This window comes from Oncorhynchus tshawytscha, linkage group LG20 (genome assembly GCF_018296145.1).
Source record: "Oncorhynchus tshawytscha isolate Ot180627B linkage group LG20, Otsh_v2.0, whole genome shotgun sequence".
In the NCBI taxonomy this organism is placed as follows: Eukaryota; Metazoa; Chordata; class Actinopteri; order Salmoniformes; family Salmonidae; genus Oncorhynchus; species Oncorhynchus tshawytscha.
In genome coordinates, this window is record NC_056448.1 from 46,657,515 (window position 1) to 46,680,014 (window position 22,500).

At 46.4% G+C, this 22,500-nt stretch overlaps 1 protein-coding gene across 18 annotated transcripts in view; it reads left to right on the top strand.

Moving 5' to 3' along the window:
• Positions 1-22,500, top strand: part of tcf4 (transcription factor 4) — a 417,619-nt gene that overhangs the window by 218,307 nt on the left and 176,812 nt on the right. For 17 of the 18 annotated variants that reach the window (XR_006079479.1, XR_006079480.1, XM_042302739.1 and 14 more), the window contains 2 exons: positions 12,730-12,853; positions 17,095-17,144. Coding sequence is in view for 16 of the 18 variants with exons in the window: in XM_042302739.1 (XP_042158673.1) it covers positions 12,730-12,853; positions 17,095-17,144 (174 nt within the window). In the remaining 2 variants the exon portion in view is untranslated. Of the gene's footprint in view, positions 1-12,175; positions 12,197-12,729; positions 12,854-17,094; positions 17,145-22,500 lie in introns of those variants that run through there. The other variant, XM_042302749.1, reaches the window with a different exon arrangement.

Sequence of the window (22,500 nt, forward strand, 5' to 3'; positions counted from 1 at the left end):
GAGAGAGAGAGAGAGAGAGAGAAAAGAGAGAGAGACAGACAGACAGACAGACAGACAGACAGACAGACAGACAGACAGACAGACAGACAGACAGACAGACAGACAGACAGACAGACAGACAGACAGACAGACAGACAGACAGACAGACAGACAGACTGACAGACAGACAGACAGACAGACAGACATAGAGAGAGAGACAGGGAGAAAGAGAGAGAGAGAGAAAGACTGAGAGACAGAGAGAGAGACAGAGAAAGAGAGAGAGAGAGCTGGAGAGAGAGAGAGAGAGACGGAGGGAGGGAGAAAGAGAGAGACAGAGACGGAGGGAGAAAAAGGCTGGAGCGAGAGAGAGATGAGTCTGTAGACAGAGAGAGAGAGAGGAGAGGCTGGACGGAGGGAGAAAGAGAAGAGAGAGACAGAGAGAGAGAGAGAGAGGAGGGAGAAAGAGAGAGACAGAGACTAGAGAGAGAGAGAGAGAGAGAGAGACAGAGGGAGAAATAGAGAGGGAGAGAGAGGGAGAAAGAGAGACAGAGAGGGAAAGAGACAGAGGGAGAAATAGGGAGAGAGAGAGATAGAGAGAGAGAAAGTGAGAGAGAGGCAGAGGGAGGGAGAAAGAGAGAGAGAGAGAGAGAGCAGTCACTGGGTATCACTGGGCTGGGACCACAACACACACCAACCTCTGTGCCACAGATATTGATGGTCACCAAGTCTGTGAGGGCTGTGGCATCTTGACGTCAGCTCCTATACCGCACCAGCTGCTCTCTGGATGCCTTTTTGATAGTAGCTGTCTAGGGGCCAGGCTGGGCTGGGATGTGTCTGTAACTATATATAGTAGCTGTCTAGGGGCCAGACTGGGCTGTGATGTGTCTGTAACTATATATAGTAGCTGTCTAGGGGCCAGGCTGGGCTGGACTGTGATGTGTCTGTAACTATACATAGTATCTATCTAGGGGCCAGGCTGGGCTGGACTGTGATGTGTCTGATACTATATATAGTAGCTGTCTAGGGGCCAGGCTGGGCTGGACTGTGATGTGTCTGTAACTATATATAGTAGCTGTCTAGGGGCCAGGCTGGGCTGGGCTGGACTGTGATGTGTCTGTAACTATATATAGTAGCTGTCTAGGGGCCAGGCCAGACTGGGCTGTGATGTGTCTGTAACTATATATAGTAGCTGTCTAGGGGCCAGGCTGGGCTGGGATGTGATGTGTCTGTAACTATATATAGTAGCTGTCTAGGGGCCAGGCTGGACTGGGCTGTGATGTGTCTGTAACTATATATAGTAGCTGTCTAGGGGCCAGGCTGGGCTGGGATGTGATGTGTCTGTAACTATATATAGTAGCTGTCTAGGGGCCAGGCTGGGCTGTCATGTGTCTGTAACTATATATAGTAGCTGTCTAGGGCCAGGCTGGGCTGGGATGTGATGTGTCTGTAACTATATATAGTAGCTGTCTAGGGGCCAGGCTGGGATGTGATGTGTCTGTAACTATATATAGTAGCTGTCTAGGGGCCAGGCTGGGCTGTCATGTGTCTGTAACTATATATAGTAGCTGTCTAGGGGCCAGGCTGGGATGTGATGTGTCTGTAACTATATATAGTACCTGTCTAGGGGCCAGGCTGGGCTGGAATGTGATGTGTCTGTAACTATATATAGTAGCTGTCTAGGGGCCAGGCTGGGATGTGATGTGTCTGTAACTATATATAGTAGCTGTCTAGGGGCCAGGCCAGGCTGGGCAGTGATGTGTCTGTAACTATATATAGTAGCTGTCTAGGGGCCAAGCTGGGCTGGGATGTGATGTGTCTGTAACTATATATAGTAGCTGTCTAGGGGCCAGGCTGGACTGGGATGTGATGTGTCTGTAACTATATATAGTAGCTGTCAAGGGGCCAGGCCAGGCTGGGATGTGAGGTGTCTGTAACTATATATAGTAGCTGTCTAGGGGCCAGGCTGGGCTGGGATGTGATGTGTCTGAACTATATATAGTAGCTGTCTAGGGGCCAGGCTGGGCTGTGATGTGCTGTGTCTGTAACTATATATAGTAGCTGTCTAGGGGCCAGACTGGGCTGTGATGTGTCTGATAACTATATATAGTAGCTGTCTAGGGGCCAGGCTGGGCTGTGATTTGTCTGTAACTATATATAGTAGCTGTCTAGGGGCCAGGCTGGGCTGGGATGTGATGTGTCTGTAACTATATATAGTAGCTGTCTAGGGGCCAGGCTGGGATGTGATGTGTCTGTAACTATATATAGTAGCTGTCTAGGGGCCAGGCTGGGCTGTGATGTGTCTGATACTATATATAGTAGCTGTCTAGGGGCCAGGCTGGGATGTGATGTGTCTGTAACTATATATAATAGCTGTCTAGGGGCCAGGCTGGGCTGTGATGTGTCTGTAACTATATATAGTATCTGTCTAGGGGCCAGGCTGGGCTGTGATGTGTCTGTAACTATATATAGTAGCTGTCTAGGGGCCAGGCTGGGAAGTGATGTGTCTGTAACTATATATAGTAGCTGTCTAGGGGCCAGGCCAGGCTGGGCTGTGATGTGTCTGTAACTATATATAGTAGCTGTCTAGGGGCCAGGCCAGGCTGGACTGTGATGTGTCTGTAACTATATATAGTAGCTGTCTAGGGGCCAGGCTGGGCTGTGATGTGTCTGTAACTATATACAGTACCTGTCTAGGGGCCAGGCTGGGATGTGATGTGTCTGTAACTATATATAGTAGCTGTCTAGGGGCCAGGCTGGGAAGTGATGTGTCTGTAACTATATATAGTAGCTGTCTAGGGGCCAGGCTGGGATGTGATGTGTCTGTAACTATATATAGTAGCTGTCTAGGGGCCAGGCTGGGCTGGGATGTGTCTGTAACTATATATAGTAGCTGTCTAGGGGCCAGGCTGGGCTGTGATGTGTCTGTAACTATATATAGCATCTATCTAGGGGCCAGGCTGGGCTGGGCTTTGATGTGTCTGTAACTATATATAGTAGCTGTCTAGGGGCCAGGCTGGGCTGTGATGTGTCTGTAACTATATTTAGTAGCTGTCTAGGGGCCAGGCTGGGCTGGGATGTGATGTGTCTGATACTATATATAGTAGCTGTCTAGGGGCCAGGCTGGGCTGTGATGTGATGTGTCTGTAACTATATATACATCCCAGACACTGACTCTACTCTGTCTTTAATCATGGGAATGTGATGGTCTGAAATTATGTAAATGGATATCACTAGCCACTTTAAACAATGGACTGTGACTGTAATAATGTTAGCTGTCTAGGGGCCAGGCTGGGACATGATGTGTCTGTCTATATGCATACTGTCTGATACTGTACTGTAACTATATCATCGACTGCATCCTTATGTAATACATGTATCACTAGCCACTTTAACTATGCCACTTGGCCAGGCACTGGGATGTGATCTGTAACATATGTATATACTGTCTAGGGGCCAGGCTGTGTCTTGCCTATGCTGCTCTGTGTCCATAACTCATTCATATATCCTTATGTACATATTCTTTAGGGGCCAGGCTGGGACACTGTGTATAAGACTGGGAGTTTTTTAACTTATATAGTAGCTGTCTAATTGTTAGTTAGATTACTTGCTCTAGTGATGTGATGTGAGATGTCTGTAACTATATATAGTAGCTGTCTAGGGGCCAGGCTGGAGGCTGTAACTATATATACTGGCCAGGCTGGGCTGTGATGTGTCTGTAACTATATTTAGTAGCTGTCTAGGGGCCAGGCTGGGCTGTGATGTGTCTGTAACTATATATAGTAGCTGTCTAGGGGCCAGGCTGGGCTGGACTGTGATGTGTCTGTAACTATATATAGTAGCTGTCTAGGGGCCAGGCTGGGCTGTGATGTGTCTGTAACTATATTTAGTAGCTGTCTAGGGGCCAGGCTGGACTGTGATGTGTCTGTAACTATATTTAGTAGCTGTCTAGGGGCCAGGCTGGGCTGTGATGTGTCTGTAACTATATATAGTAGCTGTCTAGGGGCCAGGCTGGGATGTGATGTGTCTGTAACTATATATAGTAGCTGTCTAGGGGCCAGGCTGGGATGTGATGTGTCTGTAACTATATATAGTAGCTGTCTAGGGGCCAGGCTGGGCTGTGATGTGTCTGTAACTATATATAGTAGCTGTCTAGGGCCAGGCTGGGCTGGGATGTGATGTGTCTGTAACTATATATAGTAGCTGTCTAGGGGCCAGGCTGGGATGTGATGTGTCTGTAACTATATATAGTAGCTGTCTAGGGGCCAGGCTGGGATGTGATGTGTCTGTAACTATATATAGTAGCTGTCTAGGGGCCAGGCTGGGATGTGATGTGTAACTGTAACTATAACTATAGTAGCTGTCTAGGGGCCAGGCTGGGATGTGATGTGTCTGTAACTATATATAGTAGCTGTCTAGGGGCCAGGCTGGGCTGGGATGTGATGTGTCTGTAACTATATATAGTAGCTGTCTAGGGGCCAGGCTGGGATGTGATGTGCCTGTAACTATATATAGTAGCTGTCTAGGGGCCAGGCTGGGATGTGATGTGTCTGTAACTATATATAGTAGCTGTCTAGGGGCCAGGCTGGGATGTGATGTGTCTGTAACTATATATAGTAGCTGTCTAGGGGCCAGGCTGGGATGTGATGTGTCTGTAACTATATATAGTAGCTGTCTAGGGGCCAGGCTGGGATGTGATGTGTCTGTAACTATATATAGTATCTGTCTAGGGGCCAGGCCAGGCTGGGATGTGATGTGTCTGTAACTATATATAGTAGCTGTCTAGGGGCCAGGCTGGGATGTGATGTGTCTGTAACTATATATAGTAGCTGTCTAGGGGCCAGGCTGGGATGTGATGTGTCTGTAACTATATATAGTAGCTGTCTAGGGGCCAGGCTGGGCTGGGATGTGATGTGTCTGTAACTATATTTAGTAGCTGTCTAGGGGCCAGGCTGGGATGTGATGTGTCTGTAACTATATTTAGTAGCTGTCTAGGGGCCAGGCTGGGATGTGATGTGTCTGTAACTATATATAGTAGCTGTCTAGGGGCCAGGCTGGGACTGTGATGTGTCTGTAACTATATTTAGTAGCTGTCTAGGGGCCAGGCTGGGATGTGATGTGTCTGTAACTATATTTAGTAGCTGTCTAGGGGCCAGGCTGGGCTGTGATGTGTCTGTAACTATATTTAGTAGCTGTCTAGGGGCCAGGCTGGGCTGTGATGTGTCTGTAACTATATATAGTAGCTGTCTAGGGGCCAGGCTGGGCTGGGCTGTGTCTGTAACTATATATAGTAGCTGTCTAGGGGCCAGGCTGGGATGTGATGTGTCTGTATACTATATGTAGTAGCTGTCTAGGGGCCAGGCTGTGTCTGTAGGCTGTCTAGGGGCCACTGTGATGTGTCTGTAACTATATATAGTAGCTGTCTAGGGGCCAGGCTGGGATGTGGGTTCCTGTGTCTGTAACTATATATAGTAGCTGTCTAGGGGCCAGGCTGGCTGGACTGTGATATGTCTGTAACTATATATAGTAGCTGTCTAGGGGCCAGGCTGGACTGGACTGTGATGTGTCTGTAACTATATATAGTAGCTGTCTAGGGGCCAAGCTGGGCTGGGATGTGATGTGTCTGTAACTATATATAGTAGCTGTCTAGGGGCCAGGCTGGGCTGGGCTGTGATGTGTCTGTAACTATATATAGTAGCTGTCTAGGGGCCAGGCTGGACTGTGATGTGTCTGTAACTATATTTAGTAGCCTGTCTAGGGGCCAGGCTGGGATGTGATGTGGCCAGGATCTCTTTCAGCATCAATCAGCTCTGAGTAACTCAATGTCTAGTGTAACTGACTGTTGGATTGAGTTTGTAAACCAAGCTAGGGACTGGGGGGGTTCATGGGCTGTGGTGTGTGTGTGTGTGTGTTGTGTGTGTGTGTGTGTGTGTGTGTGTGTGTGTGTGTGTGTGTGTGTGTACAAGTTCCATTCAAACTCAGTGAGATCTTGGAAGAATGGGGCAATTTAGGGTTGAGAAAAATCTGGGTTCCTCAGGGCCACCTCGTCATGTCCCATCTCCAGGGTTCCTCTTCCTCTGGGCCACCTCGTCATGTCCCATCTCCAGGGTTCCTCTTCCTCTGGGCCACCTGTCATGTCCCATCTCCAGGGTTCCTCTTCCTCTGGGCCACCTCGTCCCCATCTCCAGGGTTCCTCTTCCTCAGGGCCACCTCGTCATGTCCCATCTCCAGGGTTCCTCTTCCTCTGGGCCACCTCGTCATGTCCCATCTCCAGGGTTCCTCTTCCTCTGGGCCACCTCGTCCGGTCCCATCTCCAGGGTTCCTCTTCCTCAGGGCCACCTCGTCATGTCCCATCTCCAGGGTTCCTCTTCCTCTGGGCCACCTCGTCATGTCCCATCTCCAGGGTTCCTCTTCCTCTGGGCCACCTCGTCATGTCCCATCTCCAGGGTTCCTCTTCCTCAGGGCCACCTTGTCATGTCCCATCTCCAGGGTTCCTCTTCCTCTGGGCCACCTTGTCATGTCCCATCTCCAGGGTTCCTCTTCCTCTGGGCCACCTCGTCATGTCCCATCTCCAGGGTTCCTCTTCCTCTGGGCCACCTCGTCATGTCCCATCTCCAGGGTTCCTCTTCCTCTGGGCCACCTCGTCATGTCCCATCTCCAGGGTTCCTCTTCCTCTGGGCCATCCCTCGTCATGTCCCATCTCCAGGGTTCCTCTTCCTCTGGGCCACCTCGTCATGTCCCATCTCCAGGGTTCCTCTTCCTCTGGGCCACCTCGTCATGTCCCATCTCCAGGGTTCCTCTTCCTCAGGGCCACCTCGTCATGTCCCATCTCCAGGGTTCCTCTTCCTCTGGGCCACCTCGTCATGTCCCATCTCCAGGGTTCCTCTTCCTCTGGGCCACCTCGTCCCCATCTCCAGGTCCCATCTCCAGGGTTCCTCTTCCTCAGGGCCACCTCGTCATGTCCCATCTCCAGGGTTCCTCTTCCTCTGGGCCACCTCGTCATGTCCCATCTCCAGGGTTCCTCTTCCTCAGGGCCACCTTGTCATGTCCCATCTCCAGGGTTCCTCTTCCTCTGGGCCACCTTGTCATGTCCCATCTCCAGGGTTCCTCTTCCTCAGGGCCACCTCGTCATGTCCCATCTCCAGGGTTCCTCTTCCTCTGGGCCACCTCGTCATGTCCCATCTCTCCAGGGTTCCTCTTCCTCAGGGCCACCTCGTCATGTCCCATCTCCAGGGTTCCTCTTCCTCTGGGCCACCTCGTCATGTCCCATCTCCAGGGTTCCTCTTCCTCAGGGCCACCTTGTGTACTACAACCCCAAGATAACTAATACAACACAGCTAGATACACCTACTGTACTACAACTACAACCTCTTATCCTGCTCCTGTAAAGCCCTATGGTAATTATCCTCCTGTAAAGCCCTGTGGTAATGATCCTCCTGTAAAGCCCTGTGGTAATGATCCTCCTGTAAAGCCCTATGGTAATGCTCCTCCTTTAAAGCCCTATGGTAATGCTCCTCCCGTAAAGCCCTGTGGTAATGATCCTCCTGTAAAGCCCTATGGTAATCCTCCTCCTGTAAAGCCCTATGGTAATGATCCTCCTGTAAAGCCATATGGTAATGATCCTCCTGTAAAGCCCTATGGTAATCCTCCTAAAGCCCTGTGGTAATGATCCTCCTGTAAAGCCCTATGCCCCTATGGTAATGATCCTCCTGTAAAGCCCTATGGTAATGATCCTCCTTATAAAGCCCTATGGTAATCCTCCTCCTGTAAAGCCCTATGGTAATGATCCTCCTGTAAAGCCCTCCTGTAAAGCCCTGGGTAATGATCCTCCTGTAAAGCCCTATGGTAATCCTCCTCCTGTAAAGCCCTATGGTAATGATCCTCCTGTAAAGCCCTATGGTAATGATCCTCCTGTAAAGCCCTATGGTAATCCTCCTCCTGTAAAGCCCTATGGTAATGCTCCTCCTGTAAAGCCCTATGGTAATGATCCTCCTGTAAAGCCCTATGGTAATCCTCCTCCTGTAAAGCCCTATGGTAATGATCCTCCTGTAAAGCCCTATATGGTAAAGCCCTGATCCTCCTGTAAAGCCCTAATGGTAAAGCCCTGGTATCCTCCTGTAAAGCCCTATGGTAATGATCCTCCTGTAAAGCCCTATGGTAATCCTCCTCCTGTAAAGCCCTATGGTAATGATCCTCCTGTAAAGCCCTATGGTAATCCTCCTCCTGTAAAGCCCTGGTAATGATCCTCCTGTAAAGCCCTATGGTAATCCTCCTCCTGTAAAGCCCTATGGTAATGATCCTCCTGTAAAGCCCTATGGTAATGATCCTCCTGTAAAGCCCTGGTAATCCTCCTCCTGTAAAGCCCTATGGTAATCCTCCTCCTGTAAAGCCCTATGGTAATGATCCTCCTGTAAAGCCCTATGGTAATGATCCTCCTGTAAAGCCCTATGGTAATCCTCCTGTAAAGCCCTATGGTAATGATCCTCCTGTAAAGCCATATGGTAATGATCCTCCTGTAAAGCCCTATGGTAATGATCCTCCTGTAAAGCCCTATGGTAATGATCCTCCTGTAAAGCCCTATGGTAATGATCCTCCTGTAAAGCCCTATGGTAATCATCCTCCTGTAAAGCCCTATGGTAATGATCCTCCTGTAAAGCCCTGTGGTAATGATCCTCCTGTAAAGCCCTATGGTAATGATCCTCCTGTAAAGCCCTATGGTAATGATCCTCCTGTAAAGCCCTATGGTAATGATCCTCCTGTAAAGCCCTATGGTAATGATCCTCCTGTAAAGCCCTATGGTAATGATCCTCCTGTAAAGCCCTATGGTAATCATCCTCCTGTAAAGCCCTATGGTAATGATCCTCCTGTAAAGCCCTATGGTAATCCTCCTCCTGTAAAGCCCTATGGTAATGATCCTCCTGTAAAGCCCTATGGTAATGATCCTCCTGTAAAGCCCTATGGTAATGTAAAGCCCTATGGCAATTCTCCTCCTGTAAAGCCCTGTGGTAATCCTCCTCCTGTAAAGCCCTATGGTAATGATCCTCCTGTAAAGCCATATGGTAATGATCCTCCTGTAAAGCCCTATGGTAATCCTCCTCCTGTAAAGCCCTATGGTAATCCTCCTCCTGTAAAGCCCTATGGTAATCCTCCTCCTGTAAAGCCCTATGGTAATCCTCCTCCTGTAAAGCCATATGGTAATCCTCCTCCTGTAAAGCCCTATGGTAATCCTCCTCCTGTAAAGCCATATGGTAATCCTCCTCCTGTAAAGCCCTATGGCTCCGCTGTGTCTCCTGTAAATGCTGTTGTATTATCCATCCAGATTATAGTACTGATATCAGAAAAAAAATACCTTTGTTTATTTTATGTTTGACTTCAAACTATTTACCCCCTTTTTCTGTTTGTTGGCATCATTTTCTTCAGTTGGAAGTTACCACATGATTTATTCGGGGGTGCTTCAATTCTTTTTACGCCTCTTCCTGTCTTTTGTGTGGTGCCATTTTTTCCCCCCCAAATGATTTCTCAATGACCTCCTCTCCTTTTGATACTCGTCATTTGGTGCTCAAGCAGGCATGTTCAAGTCCCAAATGACACCCTATCCCCTGTATAGGGCCCCCTGGTCTAAAGTAGTCCACTACATAGGGGATAGGGTGCCAAATGGGATGCATACATAGTCCTGTGTTATAAATGTCTACACCTGTGTTATAAATGCCAAGGCAAGGAGCCTTAATCCTTCAAGGGAGAGTTCCTCTCTCTTCTCTTCTCTTCTCTTCTCTTCTCTTCTCTTCTCTTCTCTTCTCTCTCTTCTCTCTCTTCTCTTCTCTCTCTCTCTTCTCTTCTCTTCTCTTCTCTTCTCTTCTCTTCTCTTCTCTTCTCTTCTCTTCTCTCTCTTCTCTCTCTTCTCTTCTCTCTCTCTCTTCTCTCCTCCGTTCAGGTGCTTGTCATTTATCTTGGTTAATATCAGGCGCTGGATGCCAGCTGGGTACAACAGATCGTTATCTCTAAAATCGGGCAAGATGAGGAGAGGAGAAGGAGAGGAGGAGGGGAGGAGGAGGAGGAGGGGGAGGAGGAGAGGAGGAGGAGGAGGAGGAGGAGTAGGAGGAGGGAGGGAGGAGGAGGAGGGAGGAGGAGAGTAGGAGGAGGAGGAGGAGGGAGAGGAGGAGGAGGAGGAGGAGGAGAGGAGGAGGAGGGAGGAGGAGAGGAGGAGTAGGAGGAGAGGAGGAAGAAGAGGAGGAGGAGAGGAGGAGGAGGAGAGGAGGAGGAGAGTAGGAGGAGGAGGGGAGGAGGAGGAGGAGAGGAGGAGGAGAATAGGAGGAGGCGAGGAGGAGGAGGAGGAGAGGAGGAGGAGAGGAGGAGCAGTGGATGAGGTGGAGGAGAGGAGGAGGACAGGAGAGTGATGGTGGTGGGGTGATTAATTAAGGTGTGATGGTGGTGTGAGGGTGGGGGTGATGATGTGGGGGATGGTAGGGGGTAGATGGTGATGGTGGGGTGTAGGTGATGGTTGTGGTGGGATGGTTGGGGGTAGATGGTGATGGTTGGGTGTAGGTGATGGTTGTGGTGGGATGGTTGGGGGTAGATGGTGATGGTTGGGTGTAGGTGATGGCATGGGGGGATGGTAGGGGGTGATGGTGATGGCTGGGTGGGTGGGTGGGGGAGAGGGTGGGGGAGAGGGTGGGGGTGATGGTGATGGTTGGTTGGGTGGGGGAGAGGGTGGGGGTGTAGGTGATGGTTGGGTGGGTGGGTGGGGGAGAGGGTAGGGTGATGGTTGGGTGGATGGGTGGATGGGTGGGTGGGTGGGGGAGAGGGTGGGGGTGATGGTTGGGTGGGTGGGTGGGTGGGGAGAGGGTGTAGGTGATGGTTGGGTGGGTGGGTGGGGGAGAGGGTGGGGTGATGGTTGGGTGGGTGGGTGGGGGAGAGGGTGGGGGTGATGGTTGGGTGGGTTGGGGAGAGGATGGGGTGATGGTTGGGTGGGGGGTGGGGGAGAGTTTGGGGTGATGGCGGGTGGGGGGTGGGGTGATGGCGGGTGGGGGGGGTGGGGGAGAGGGTGGGGTGTTGGCGGGTGGGTGGGTGGGGGAGAGGGTGGGGGTGATGGCGGGTGGGTGGGTGGGGGAGAGGGTGGGGTGATGGCGGGTGGGGGAGAGGGTGGGGGAGAGGGTGGGGTGATGGCAGGTGGGGGGTGGGGGAGAGGGTGGGGGAGAGGGTGGGGGAGAGGGTGGGGGTGATGGCGGGTGGGTGGGTGGGGGAGAGGGTGGGGTGATGGCGGGTGGGGGAGAGGGTGGGGGAGAGGGTGGGGTGATGGCAGGTGGGGGGTGGGGGAGAAGGTGGGGGTGATGGCGGGTGGGGGAGAGGGTGGGGGGTGGGGGAGAGGGTGGGGTGATGGTGGGTGGGTGGGGGAGAGGGTGGGTGGGTGGGGGAGAGGGTGGGGGTGATGGTGGGTGGGGGGTTGACTTACTTTATGTAAGACAAGAGTCCTTTTGTTTTAGCAGTCTGAAGGCCCCCGTCTTATTTTCCCAGGGCATCTCCCAAATTGCACCCTATTCCCTATGTAGTGCACTACTTTTGACCAGAGCTCTATGGCACCCTATTCCCTATATAGTGCACTACTTTTGACCAGAACCCTATGGGTCCTGGTGCACTATATAGGGAATTAGGGCACCATTTGGGTGGTAGCCAGCGTTAACGGGGGACCCAGGAGCAGGCCTGTAATTGGCCTATTTAGCCTGTTTAGCATGTGAATTGAGATCTAGTGAAGCATGTCTAACTCTGTTGTGAGAGCCCCAGTGACTGGAATTCAAACTAAGGCAAACACTTTCTCTACTTGATCAACTACACTAATTAGTTCAGTTGCTGGGAAGTTTGAACAAGTATATCCTTAAAAGTTTTTTGGGGGGAAAAATCTTTTCTTGTGCTCGTACCAATCTCTCATCCACTGCTCTCCTCTCATCGTCGCCCAGCAGGAACATTCTAGTCCATCTTCTGCTAGTTTCTTTCTTTCGTAAAAAATTAACGAACCTACACGCACTTATTGTCGGTGAATAATTTAACTTGATTAGGAGAACAATGTTAGTGGAGCAGAGTTTAATCAGGATGATGGCTGCTTGGGATAAGTGGACTATATTCACAGGGAGTTGAGGTCAGACACTAGTTTCTCAGTACCAGACTCTGATCTTTCTGGTGGATAACGTCCTGATATGGACACTACCTTGTTGTTTCTGTTATCAAGGTATTTTTTTTTTTTTAAATGTATACTAGTTGTAGTTAGTTATTAAATAAGTAGATTGAAATGAAAACTTTATTTACCTTTTTTGGTTAATTTTGTTTATTAGAGTTGAGATTGAAGATTTGAAGTCAAATGTTTAGGTCAGCATGTGCTGAAACTTAAAACCTTGACAATGTATTTTATTGATTCCATACAACTTCGGATATTTAGTCGTGTAACAATAATGTTTTATTTCTCCTGTTATTTTAACGCCTGTCTGTTGATGTTTTTAACATTCTGACTGTGAATTGCTAATCCTTCAGTGAAGGTGTTTTAAAACAAAGACGCTACTTGTTCAAAATGTAAATTCATGTCTCTACATTTTGTTGTCGACGACTGTGTGTGAGGATTGTAGTTTTCTGAGCCGCTCACTTCATCCACCTCAACCTGACTTCACACTGGAGTTCACCGCGGGGGGGTACTTTACGCTTAGCGACTGGCGTGTCTCTGTCCTGTGTTTCTTGTACGTTACCGTGTCTCTGTCCTGTGTGTTACAGCCGAGCCTCCTGGGAGGAGAAATGGGCAGCCCTGGGGCGGTGTCGCCCACTAAGCCTGGATCGCAGTATTACCAGCACTATAACAACAACCCTCGCCGGAGACCACTGCACAGCGACAACATGGGTGAGCTCAGCTCCCGACCCTCACATCACTCCACCAGGCTCTCAGCTCCCGACCCTCACATCACTCCACCAGGCTCTCAGCTCCCGACCCTCACACCACTTCGTCAGGCTCTCAGCTCCCGACCCTCACATCACTCCACCAGGCTCTCAGCTCCCGACCCTCACACCACTTCGTCAGGCTCTCAGCTCCCGACCCTCACACCACTTCGTCAGGCTCTCAGCTCCCGACCCTCACATCACTCCACCAGGCTCTCAGCTCCCGACCCTCACATCACTCCACCAGGCTCTCAGCTCCCGACCCTCACACCACTTCGTCAGGCTCTCAGCTCCCGACCCTCACATCACTCCGTCAGGCTCTCAGCTCCCGACCCTCACATCACTCCGTCAGGCTCTCAGCTCCCGACCCTCACATCACTCCACCAGGCTCTCAGCTCCCGACCCTCACATCACTCCACCAGGCTCTCAGCTCCCGACCCTCACACCACTCCGTCAGGCTCTCAGCTCCCGACCCTCACACCACTCCACCAGGCTCTCAGCTCCCGACCCTCACACCACTCCGTCAGGCTCTCAGCTCCCGACCCTCAAATCACTCCACCAGGCTCTCAGCTCCCGACCCTCACATCACTCCACCAGGCTCTCAGCTCCCGACCCTCACATCACTCCGTCAGGCTCTCAGCTCCCGACCCTCACATCACTCCACCAGGCTCTCAGCTCCCGACCCTCACACCACTCCGTCAGGCTCTCAGCTCCCGACCCTCAAACCACTCCACCAGGCTCTCAGCTCCCGACCCTCACATCACTCCGTCCGGCTCTCAGCTCCCGACCCTCACATCACTCCACCAGGCTCTCAGCTCCCGACCCTCACATCACTCCACCAGGCTCTCAGCTCCCGACCCTCACATCACTCCGTCAGGCTCTCAGCTCCCGACCCTCACACCACTCCACCAGGCTCTCAGCTCCCGACCCTCACATCACTCCACCAGGCTCTCAGTCCCCCCTCACCCTCCACATCACTCCGTCCGGCTCTCAGTCCCGACCCTCACATCACTCCACCAGGCTCTCAGCTCCCGACCCTCACACCACTCCACCAGGCTCTCCGTCCCCGACCCTCACACCACTCCACCAGGCTCTCAGTCCCCGACCCTCACACCACTCCACCAGGCTCTCAGTCCCCGACCCTCACACCACTCCACCACTCCACTGAGTCTATTTTAACATCAAATCTGTTTAAAAATAAGTACATGTATTGATCGTGAACTGTCACACAAGTTGTGTGTTCAATTTACATGTCTTTTTTTATTAATATCATCCATTCTAAGTATCCACAGTCAGTCAGACTTCTTGGAAAGTCAAAAGCTTCCGTGTGACATTGTTTGGGTGGAAGACCTGAAAGAGGAAACTGTAAATAAATTGACGATAAATATCATGCCTTGCAGTGGAGGCTTTAAGAGATGTCAGCCCCTAATTAGGACTGTTATGGTGACCGTATTACCACCGCACCGGCAGTCACGAGTCATGACCGCAGTGAAATTCCACGTGACCGTTGAGTCACAGTAACTAGGCTTCTCCAAAACTTTGCTCTGATGCTGCTGATGGTTATTAGTAGTCTACCAAACTTGGTAACGGCCTGGTACTCAGCACTCTATTGTCTCTCTAATCACTCTGACATCAATGCAAATGCAATGGACAATCCAATCACACTGTTAATGAGAGCCCTGGCATCCAGAGTTTGACTGGAATAGGATCACCTGTTGGGCAGCGAGAGCCAGCTCCTCATAGATGGTTGATGCATGGAATGAAGATAAGTGTTCCTATTAGCCTATGTTGCTCTACATTTCTATAGAATATGCAATTGCGTGAGAAAACAGGGTTGTGATGGCCTCTATTAAAAAGAGGAGGATCTCAATTGATTTCTCAGCTTTCCTAATATTAAGCACATTGCTTCGCTTTACCACTTGGGTAGCCTACCCGGGCGGCATGAAAATGAACTGCAGGATTTAAGTATTTATATTTTATCTTTATTTAACCAGGCAAGTCAGTTAAGAACAAATTCTTATTTTCAATGACAGCCTAGGAACAGTGGGTTAACTGCCTGTTCAGGGGCAGAACGACAGATTTGTACCTTGTCAGCTCGGGGGTTGGAACTTGCAACCTTCCTGTTACTAGTCCAACGCTCTAACCACTAGGCTACCCTATTTAAGTATTTGTTTCCCCTTCCCCTGTTCTGACAGGTGCATGATAATGACCCATTATGAATCAAAACTTTCACACAAATATTATTTAGTATATGTAAAGACAAGATTAAATTGAGTATAGTCTGCTGGGTCGCATGCATCAGCCCATAGGCTTATATGGATGAGCCAGTCACACTTCATATGCAATGTAAGCTATGGGATGGTAGCTAGCTAAGTGCACCGATGCAATGCACACAACACTAAATACTTCCTCCAAGTTAGCTAACCACTGTAGCTAGTGTTGACATTATAATGGCATCACAATGGATTAGCTAGTTTCCATTAAACAGCTGCCTGTGTTAGCTGGCGATGTTAGTGCAGTGTCCTTAGCTAGCTAGCTAGATATTTTGTGCTAGCTAGTGAATATGCTAGATTAACATTTGGCAATGGGCTGGCACTGGCAGTATGGGATTATGGAAAGGGAATTAAATAGTTTCTTCATTATCTTGCTAGGTAGTTGTGGCCATCTGGCTAGTATCAACAAGGGCATTCTACAAAATATCAACATTAGCACAGATAGCTTGGAATCTAGACCATGAGAAATATGCATAGATAGGTATTGCCAAACAACGCTACTGCCACCTTCTGGTTTGGAGTATTTTAACAAGGCTGAGCGGCTGACGTCTTCCAAGGTCTTTGCTGTGTGAACAAAAACAAGAGATTGACTGACTCTGTTCAGAGGTGCTAAGTACTGTCGGCAGGCAAACGTTTGACAATCCTACTGGATCTGAGCTTTAAAGTGGCCAAATATCTCTAAGCATGACCTATATATTTTAAAGAGGATCACAGCTCTTTTGTAATGCTATATCTATGTCTCAACTCTTAAAATTAAGCACATTAATCTACTTTAGAAACGGTGTGTTTTACCTGGCATATTAAAAACTCAACCGCTTCCTGCATTCACTATTCGAGTGCAGGCTACAGATTACATGTTTTTTTTCCCCCACACATGTAGGCTATATGTAAAGACCAGTTTAAATTGAAAATAGTTTAATGGGTGAGAATATTGTCTAGTGCTTCTCAACATGTGAATGAGAGACTGATGAAGTGTGTGCAGCCTGCGTAGGAAACAGAGCACAGCGCAAGAGCACAGCATCATTAAGTCGCATCATGGAACCTTAGAATGTATTACAAATCAAAACAAATAGCCTAAAGTTTGTATCATAACTAAAAGTTGCATAAATAACTCTAAATTAAGCAAATTATCACTATGCTAAACGCTGAACAAAGAATAGCCACGTGCACACTCCCTCGGAAATCGTTTCGGGAAACAATATCCTTTCTATTTTATTCAGCAATGTTCAATTGTATTCTTCTTACTATTAGAATCATATAAAATGATGCCACGGGAATTATAATATAATAATCTTGTCTGTTAAATGAACTAGTGTAGCCCACAGCCATTTGGCTTAGCCAGATCAGGAGGACTATTCTGTTCTTCTGAAATACATTTTCTTCATATCATAATTTTTTCTTTAGACCTGTCTAAAATAAACAATGGATTTATTGTGATGGTTTAGTCTATATTAAATGGGTTTATTAGACATTTTTAAATGAAAATGCAGATGTTCTTTGTTCATCTGCTAACCATGTGTATGTGACAAATAAAATTTGATTTGATTTGATTCCTAAGGTCTGCATCAGTGTCTTGTAGGCCGAGTGGAAGCCAGGAGATGCTAAATGTGTTTATGTTAATTACTGTAGTTAACGGCAGTTATTTCCTTGACAATCACCGGCTGACAAAATGTCCCGTCCCCCCCCAATATGAAGGGAATTATTTTGTGTTGTGGATAGCTATATTTGTAGTTTACTTGATCGTATGTTGTCATGCTAAGGCTTCCTTCTTTATTTATCCAGGCCCAATAAGCTATATTATTTTGTGAAGTGGCTTGTTAAGTTATTGACTTTGTTTAGTCTTGATCATATGAATGGATATTTTCAAGAGAAAAACATGAGATTATGAATAAAAATGTGACACTGAACTGTTTTTAATTCTTGTGTATTTCAGAGGTTCAGACAAAGAAAGTTCGGAAAGTTCCTCCCGGTTTGCCTTCCTCAGTAAGTCAAATTTAATTTCGATTTTAATGCTGTTTTAAACTGTGGCTTGAAATAATTGTAACACTTTTTTTTTTACCCCAATGAGATTCTCTATTTTTCTGATCAACAAGGATCATGAATTTTTTGACTGGCGTCCGAAATGATTGACACCATTGATCAAGAGCAGCAATAATGACTGTAGAAAAATAAATCATTCAAATACTGAGCTATATTGTACGCTCAAAAAATAAATAAAGGGAAATTATAGTATTTTAATACTAATACTAATTGCTCAGAGAAAGAGAGTTTATTTAAGGGTCAGGATTCATTCAGGATTATCCGTAACCATGGTAGCATCCACATGAATGTAGGAGTGTTTAGAAACATGTTCTATTCTCATTTACAATAAAAGTGACTCCAAAATGACACAATACATTATTTACCATTCATTTCTATTGGGCACAAAATGATCTAAAACACAAACAAAACTAACAACAAATTCATCCAACATGTTTGTAGAGTCACAAGCTCTATGTAATCATTGCATTCTTGGAATATGGGGTGAAATACTACACTTTTGACTACTTTATTTATACTTTATTTATACAAATCTTGTATTATGTGTATTTTGTGAATAATTTTGACCCCTACCTTTCTTTGAGTATAAAATATTATTATGATTTTTTTGTGTGTGTGTGTGTGTGTGTATATACAATATAGCTCCGTATTTTATTTATTTTATACAATCATTATTCCTCATCATTATCAAGGGTGTCAATAATTTCAGACCAGGCTGTATATTACATAGACTGTATTTTGCGATATACATTAAATATATAATCAATTGTATTAGTAGTAGTATGAATTAAAATACTCCTCTGAAAGAAATACACCCCAACGATATACATTTTGAAAAAATGTGACTTTGTAGAAACAGCATGTTATTATTTACGGAGGTCCAGGAGAGGACATTGAGATGGACATTGAGATGGCTATTGTTTAAGTCTTATGCCCACTTAATTAGAAGTTAATGATGCTAAAATATATGGCTTGTCATAAGAAGGCCTTTGCTACAGTCTCTAAGATCTGTGGGAGACTGGGAGACTACAGCACTAGGTTTGGGTTGTATTGTCCTTTGGTTTCCCTCACTGGGAGAAAAGTAGCAAGGGAAAAAAATCCTTCCCAAAGAAAGAAGCATTTGGCGAAAGCCAATGTTGTTAATCTTTTGTTATGCCTCAAGTGATGTTATAAGGGATACCTAGATAAACATATTAGGTCACTGATTTCTTCGTCAGGTTCACAGTAGAATAGAGAAGACAAAATCTCGGGTCGTTTGAATGTAATTGAGATCTGAAGCCTGTTTTGTTGCCACCAGGTTGGAGTCATGACAGGTTTTGTCTCGTTGCCAACTGAAATCCAGATTTGACGGTTTATATTTTTTGTTGCTGTACTTAATGTTGTGGTTGTGGGGGCTTTGGCCTGAGAATGCCTTGACTTGGCCAGCGTGACAGCCTCGCTGAAAGACGTTTTCCTGCATTCGGCATTTTCAAGGCCTGTTATCATATAGCTCCGACTCAGTTTGTACGTTCTGTGTCAGTTTGTGTCTTTCTTTCTGACATTAACTTTTTGAATTTCTCCTGAAATGTCACTTTATCTATTTTTTTGCAATGCTTTTTTGTTTAGTTGACAAACGCATTCCCCCACTGGACTTATCCTGAAGGGCACAGCTGGGCTTCGGTGCTACATGGGGGAGTTAAATGACTGGGACCTACATGGGGAGGGGGGGGGGGCGTTTCGGTGCATGTCATTTTTGTTCAACAAAGATTCCCGAGACCTTTGTAGGAAGTGTATTCGATTAATAATAGCACTACTGTGTTAGTAAGCTTACATATTAAATAATAAATCATTACAAATTCTAACACATATTTAGGCCTAGGTGAAAAGAAACCAGGAAAACTGTTCTCTCCGTAAAGCTCCTGGTAACATAGCTGGTGTTAAAATGATCTTAAATATTTTACCAACGTACCCATTTTGATTGACAATCAATGGATCTCGATTTTACATATCTACTAAAGTATTATATAATTTATGAACATTTATTTAGATTGTTATCATATCAATCATATCTAATTTATATAAAGATTTTTTATTGTCATTTTAGAAATACATGTATTTCTTACAAAGGTAAATTTGTATAATTAAAATAGACAGATATTTCTTTATTTCTTTATTCTTTATGATATATTATAGACATATGAACAAAACATATATTTTTTTTACTGCACAATGTCTGATGGATAGGGACGTGAATTGAACTGTTCTCCTGTCAGGACCTTTTTCAGGTCTATTGTTATATAAAAGCTATATATAGGCTATGTCGTTTGTGTGTTTTGTTGTTGTTGTTGAGTCTTTGTTCATTAGCACGGTAACGTAGATGTAGTGTTGACTCCAGATGCACTAATATTCTTCCTTTTTCAATTTTTATTGTACCTTTATTTTAGTTAACTAGTTAAGTCAGTTAAGAACAAATTCTTATTTTTAATGCCTGCCTAGGAACAGTGGGTTAACTGCCTTGTTCAGGGGCAGAACGACAGATGTTTTACCTTGTCAGCTTTCTCAGCTTTCTCTTAAGTATCTGTCCAACTTCTCTGTAGTGTCCGTCGGTACAAGAATGAATAAAGAGTGATGACCTATGTCTTAAGCCTTTTTCATCAGTGGCAAATAAAAACTATTTTATGTCTCAATGATCTTCACATGACCCTCGCGGGTACCTACTCTGATTAAAAAATAAATACATTTTATTATTATTATTATAAGATTTTTTTTGAATTAAAAAAATAAAATCTCTTGAATGGATGTTTCTTTTTCTATTCTTGTATGCCAAAATGTGTTTGTTAGTGAAGTTGATTTTACTTAAAGAACAATATCTCTGTCACGAGAGAGAAACCTTGGAATAGTGTGGTAATATATCAATGGTTAGCTAGTTTACATTAGCAAGGTGCAGTTTGTCCTCCCCATAGAATGGTGGCATAGGCCCCTCTGGTAATTAAATAGGATCTATATGGTTGTTTGTCCTTTATTTCGTTTGCTTCATGGGGTTTTTAGAGACAGTAGATGTTTTATCAGTTATTTACACTGTGTAATTCGTTCTTTCGTTCTTTCTTTCTTTCTTTCTTTCTTTCACAAGATGGAGATGTCATTTGTCAGTTGACCCGATAGACTATTATACCAAGTGACTCATAGGATTTTATTAGTAATTGAGAAATATAATTCTTATTATTTAAAAAAAATATATAATTTAGATTTTTTTATTTTTATACCTTTGATAAAATGAAAAAGGCTACAAATGTTTTCACCATCACATGTGATTCTAGGACATTCTTGAATTATACAGGTCATTTTCCGAACCTTTGTGGCAATCAACTGATCTACCGTTGATCAATAATCCATGTTAGACAGTGTCTTTGTATTGAGGCTCTACAGACAGATACATTAGATTGAGATGGTTAGATAGGTTTACCTAGCTGTCGAGGCATCTCAGTCTAAGCCAACAGTCTAAATCTTTCACATCAGGGCTGTTTTGATTCCTTATTCCCGTCGGTTCCTGTATCTGATGTTGTTTAAAGTGGAGAGAGTTAATTAAATGAAGTCAGGTCTAGCAGAAGGCACAATAGGGATCTTGGTAACAGGAAAGCTGTAGTGTTCTGTTAGCTCTCCTGCCCCCTGCAGCCCTGTGTTGGTACTACATCTCTCCTGCAGCCCTGTGTTGGTACTACATCTCTCCTGCAGCCCTGTGTTGGTACTACATCTCTCCTCCAGCCCTGTGTTGGTACTACATCTCTCCTCCAGCCCTGTGTTGGTACTACATCTCTCCTCCAGCCCTGTGTTGGTACTACATCTCTCCTCCAGCCCTGTGTTGGTACTACATCTCTCCTCCAGCCCTGTGTTGGTACTACATCTCTACTCTAGGCAGGTTAGCCTAGTGGTTAGAGCATTGGACTAGCAGCCAAAAGGTTGCAAGTTCAAATCCCTGAGCTGACAAGGTACAAATCTGCCCCTGACCAGGCAGGAACCCACTGTTCCTAGGCTGTCATTGAAAATAACAATTTGTTCTTAACTGTCTTGCCTAGTTAAATAAAATGATCAAGGAATGATGAATAATCTGTTTAAGATGTTATTCAAGGCCTCACCACAGGAAATACTCAAATATCCTTTCTCTCAATGGGATTCATTGAGCGATATCTTTAGTGTGTTTATTTTTTTATTTTTTTTAGGTAATACAGTTATACAATATCCATGTTTTTTTTTTTTTTTTAAACTTGAATTATGAAGACAAATTGGTAGTTTGTGTTTGTTGATAAAGTCCCTGTCCGTTGCGGATTTATGTGTTCTCTGGGATAGTTGGCTGTGGTAATTTTTTTACTGTGCTCTTGTGGTTTCACTAACGCTGTTAGCATATGACATTATCCAGCCCTGAGCCTGACACTGTGTGTGCATACCCTGTTCCCCTGACACTGTGTGTGCATACCCTGTTCCCCTGACACTTTGTGTGCATACCCTGTTCCCCTTACACTGTGTGTGCATACCCTGTTCCCCTTACACTGTGTGTGCATACCCTGTTCCCTGACACTGTGTGTGCATACCCTGTTCCCCTGACACTTTGTGTGCATACCCTGTTCCCCTGACACTGTGTGTGCATACCCTGTTCCCCTGACACTGTGTGTGCATACCCTGTTCCCCTGACACTGTGTGTGCATACCCTGTTCCCCTGACACTGTGTGTGCATACCCTGTTCCCCTGACACTGTGTGTGCATACCCTGTTCCCCTGCTTCCCAGACATGCAGTAAACTGAATGGTTTTGCTAGTCCAACTGGTCTCCTAGACTTCACCATAACTACCATGTAATACACACATGCAGACGGGGGGGGACGACAACAACAATAAGGCAAAGAAGAACATTGTTTGTTTTTCAAGTCGAAGACAGTGGAGGTATGGAGAGTAGTGGAGGAGAATGGGCCTGTCAGTGGAGGTATGGAGAGTAGTGGAGGAGAATGGGCCTGTCAGTGGAGGTATGGAGAGTAGTGGAGGAGAATGGGCCTGTCAGTGGAGGTATGGAGAGTAGTGGAGGAGAATGGGCCTGTCAGTGGAGGTATGGAGAGTAGTGGAGGAGAATGGGCCTGTCAGTGGAGGTATGGAGAGTAGTGGAGGAGAATGGGCCTGTCAGTGGAGGTATGGAGAGTAGTGGAGGAGAATGGGCCTGTCAGTGGAGGTATGGAGAGTAGTGGAGGAGAATGGGCCTGTCAGTGGAGGTATGGAGAGTAGTGGAGGAGAATGGGCCTGTCAGTGGAGGTATGGAGAGTAGTGGAGGAGAATGGG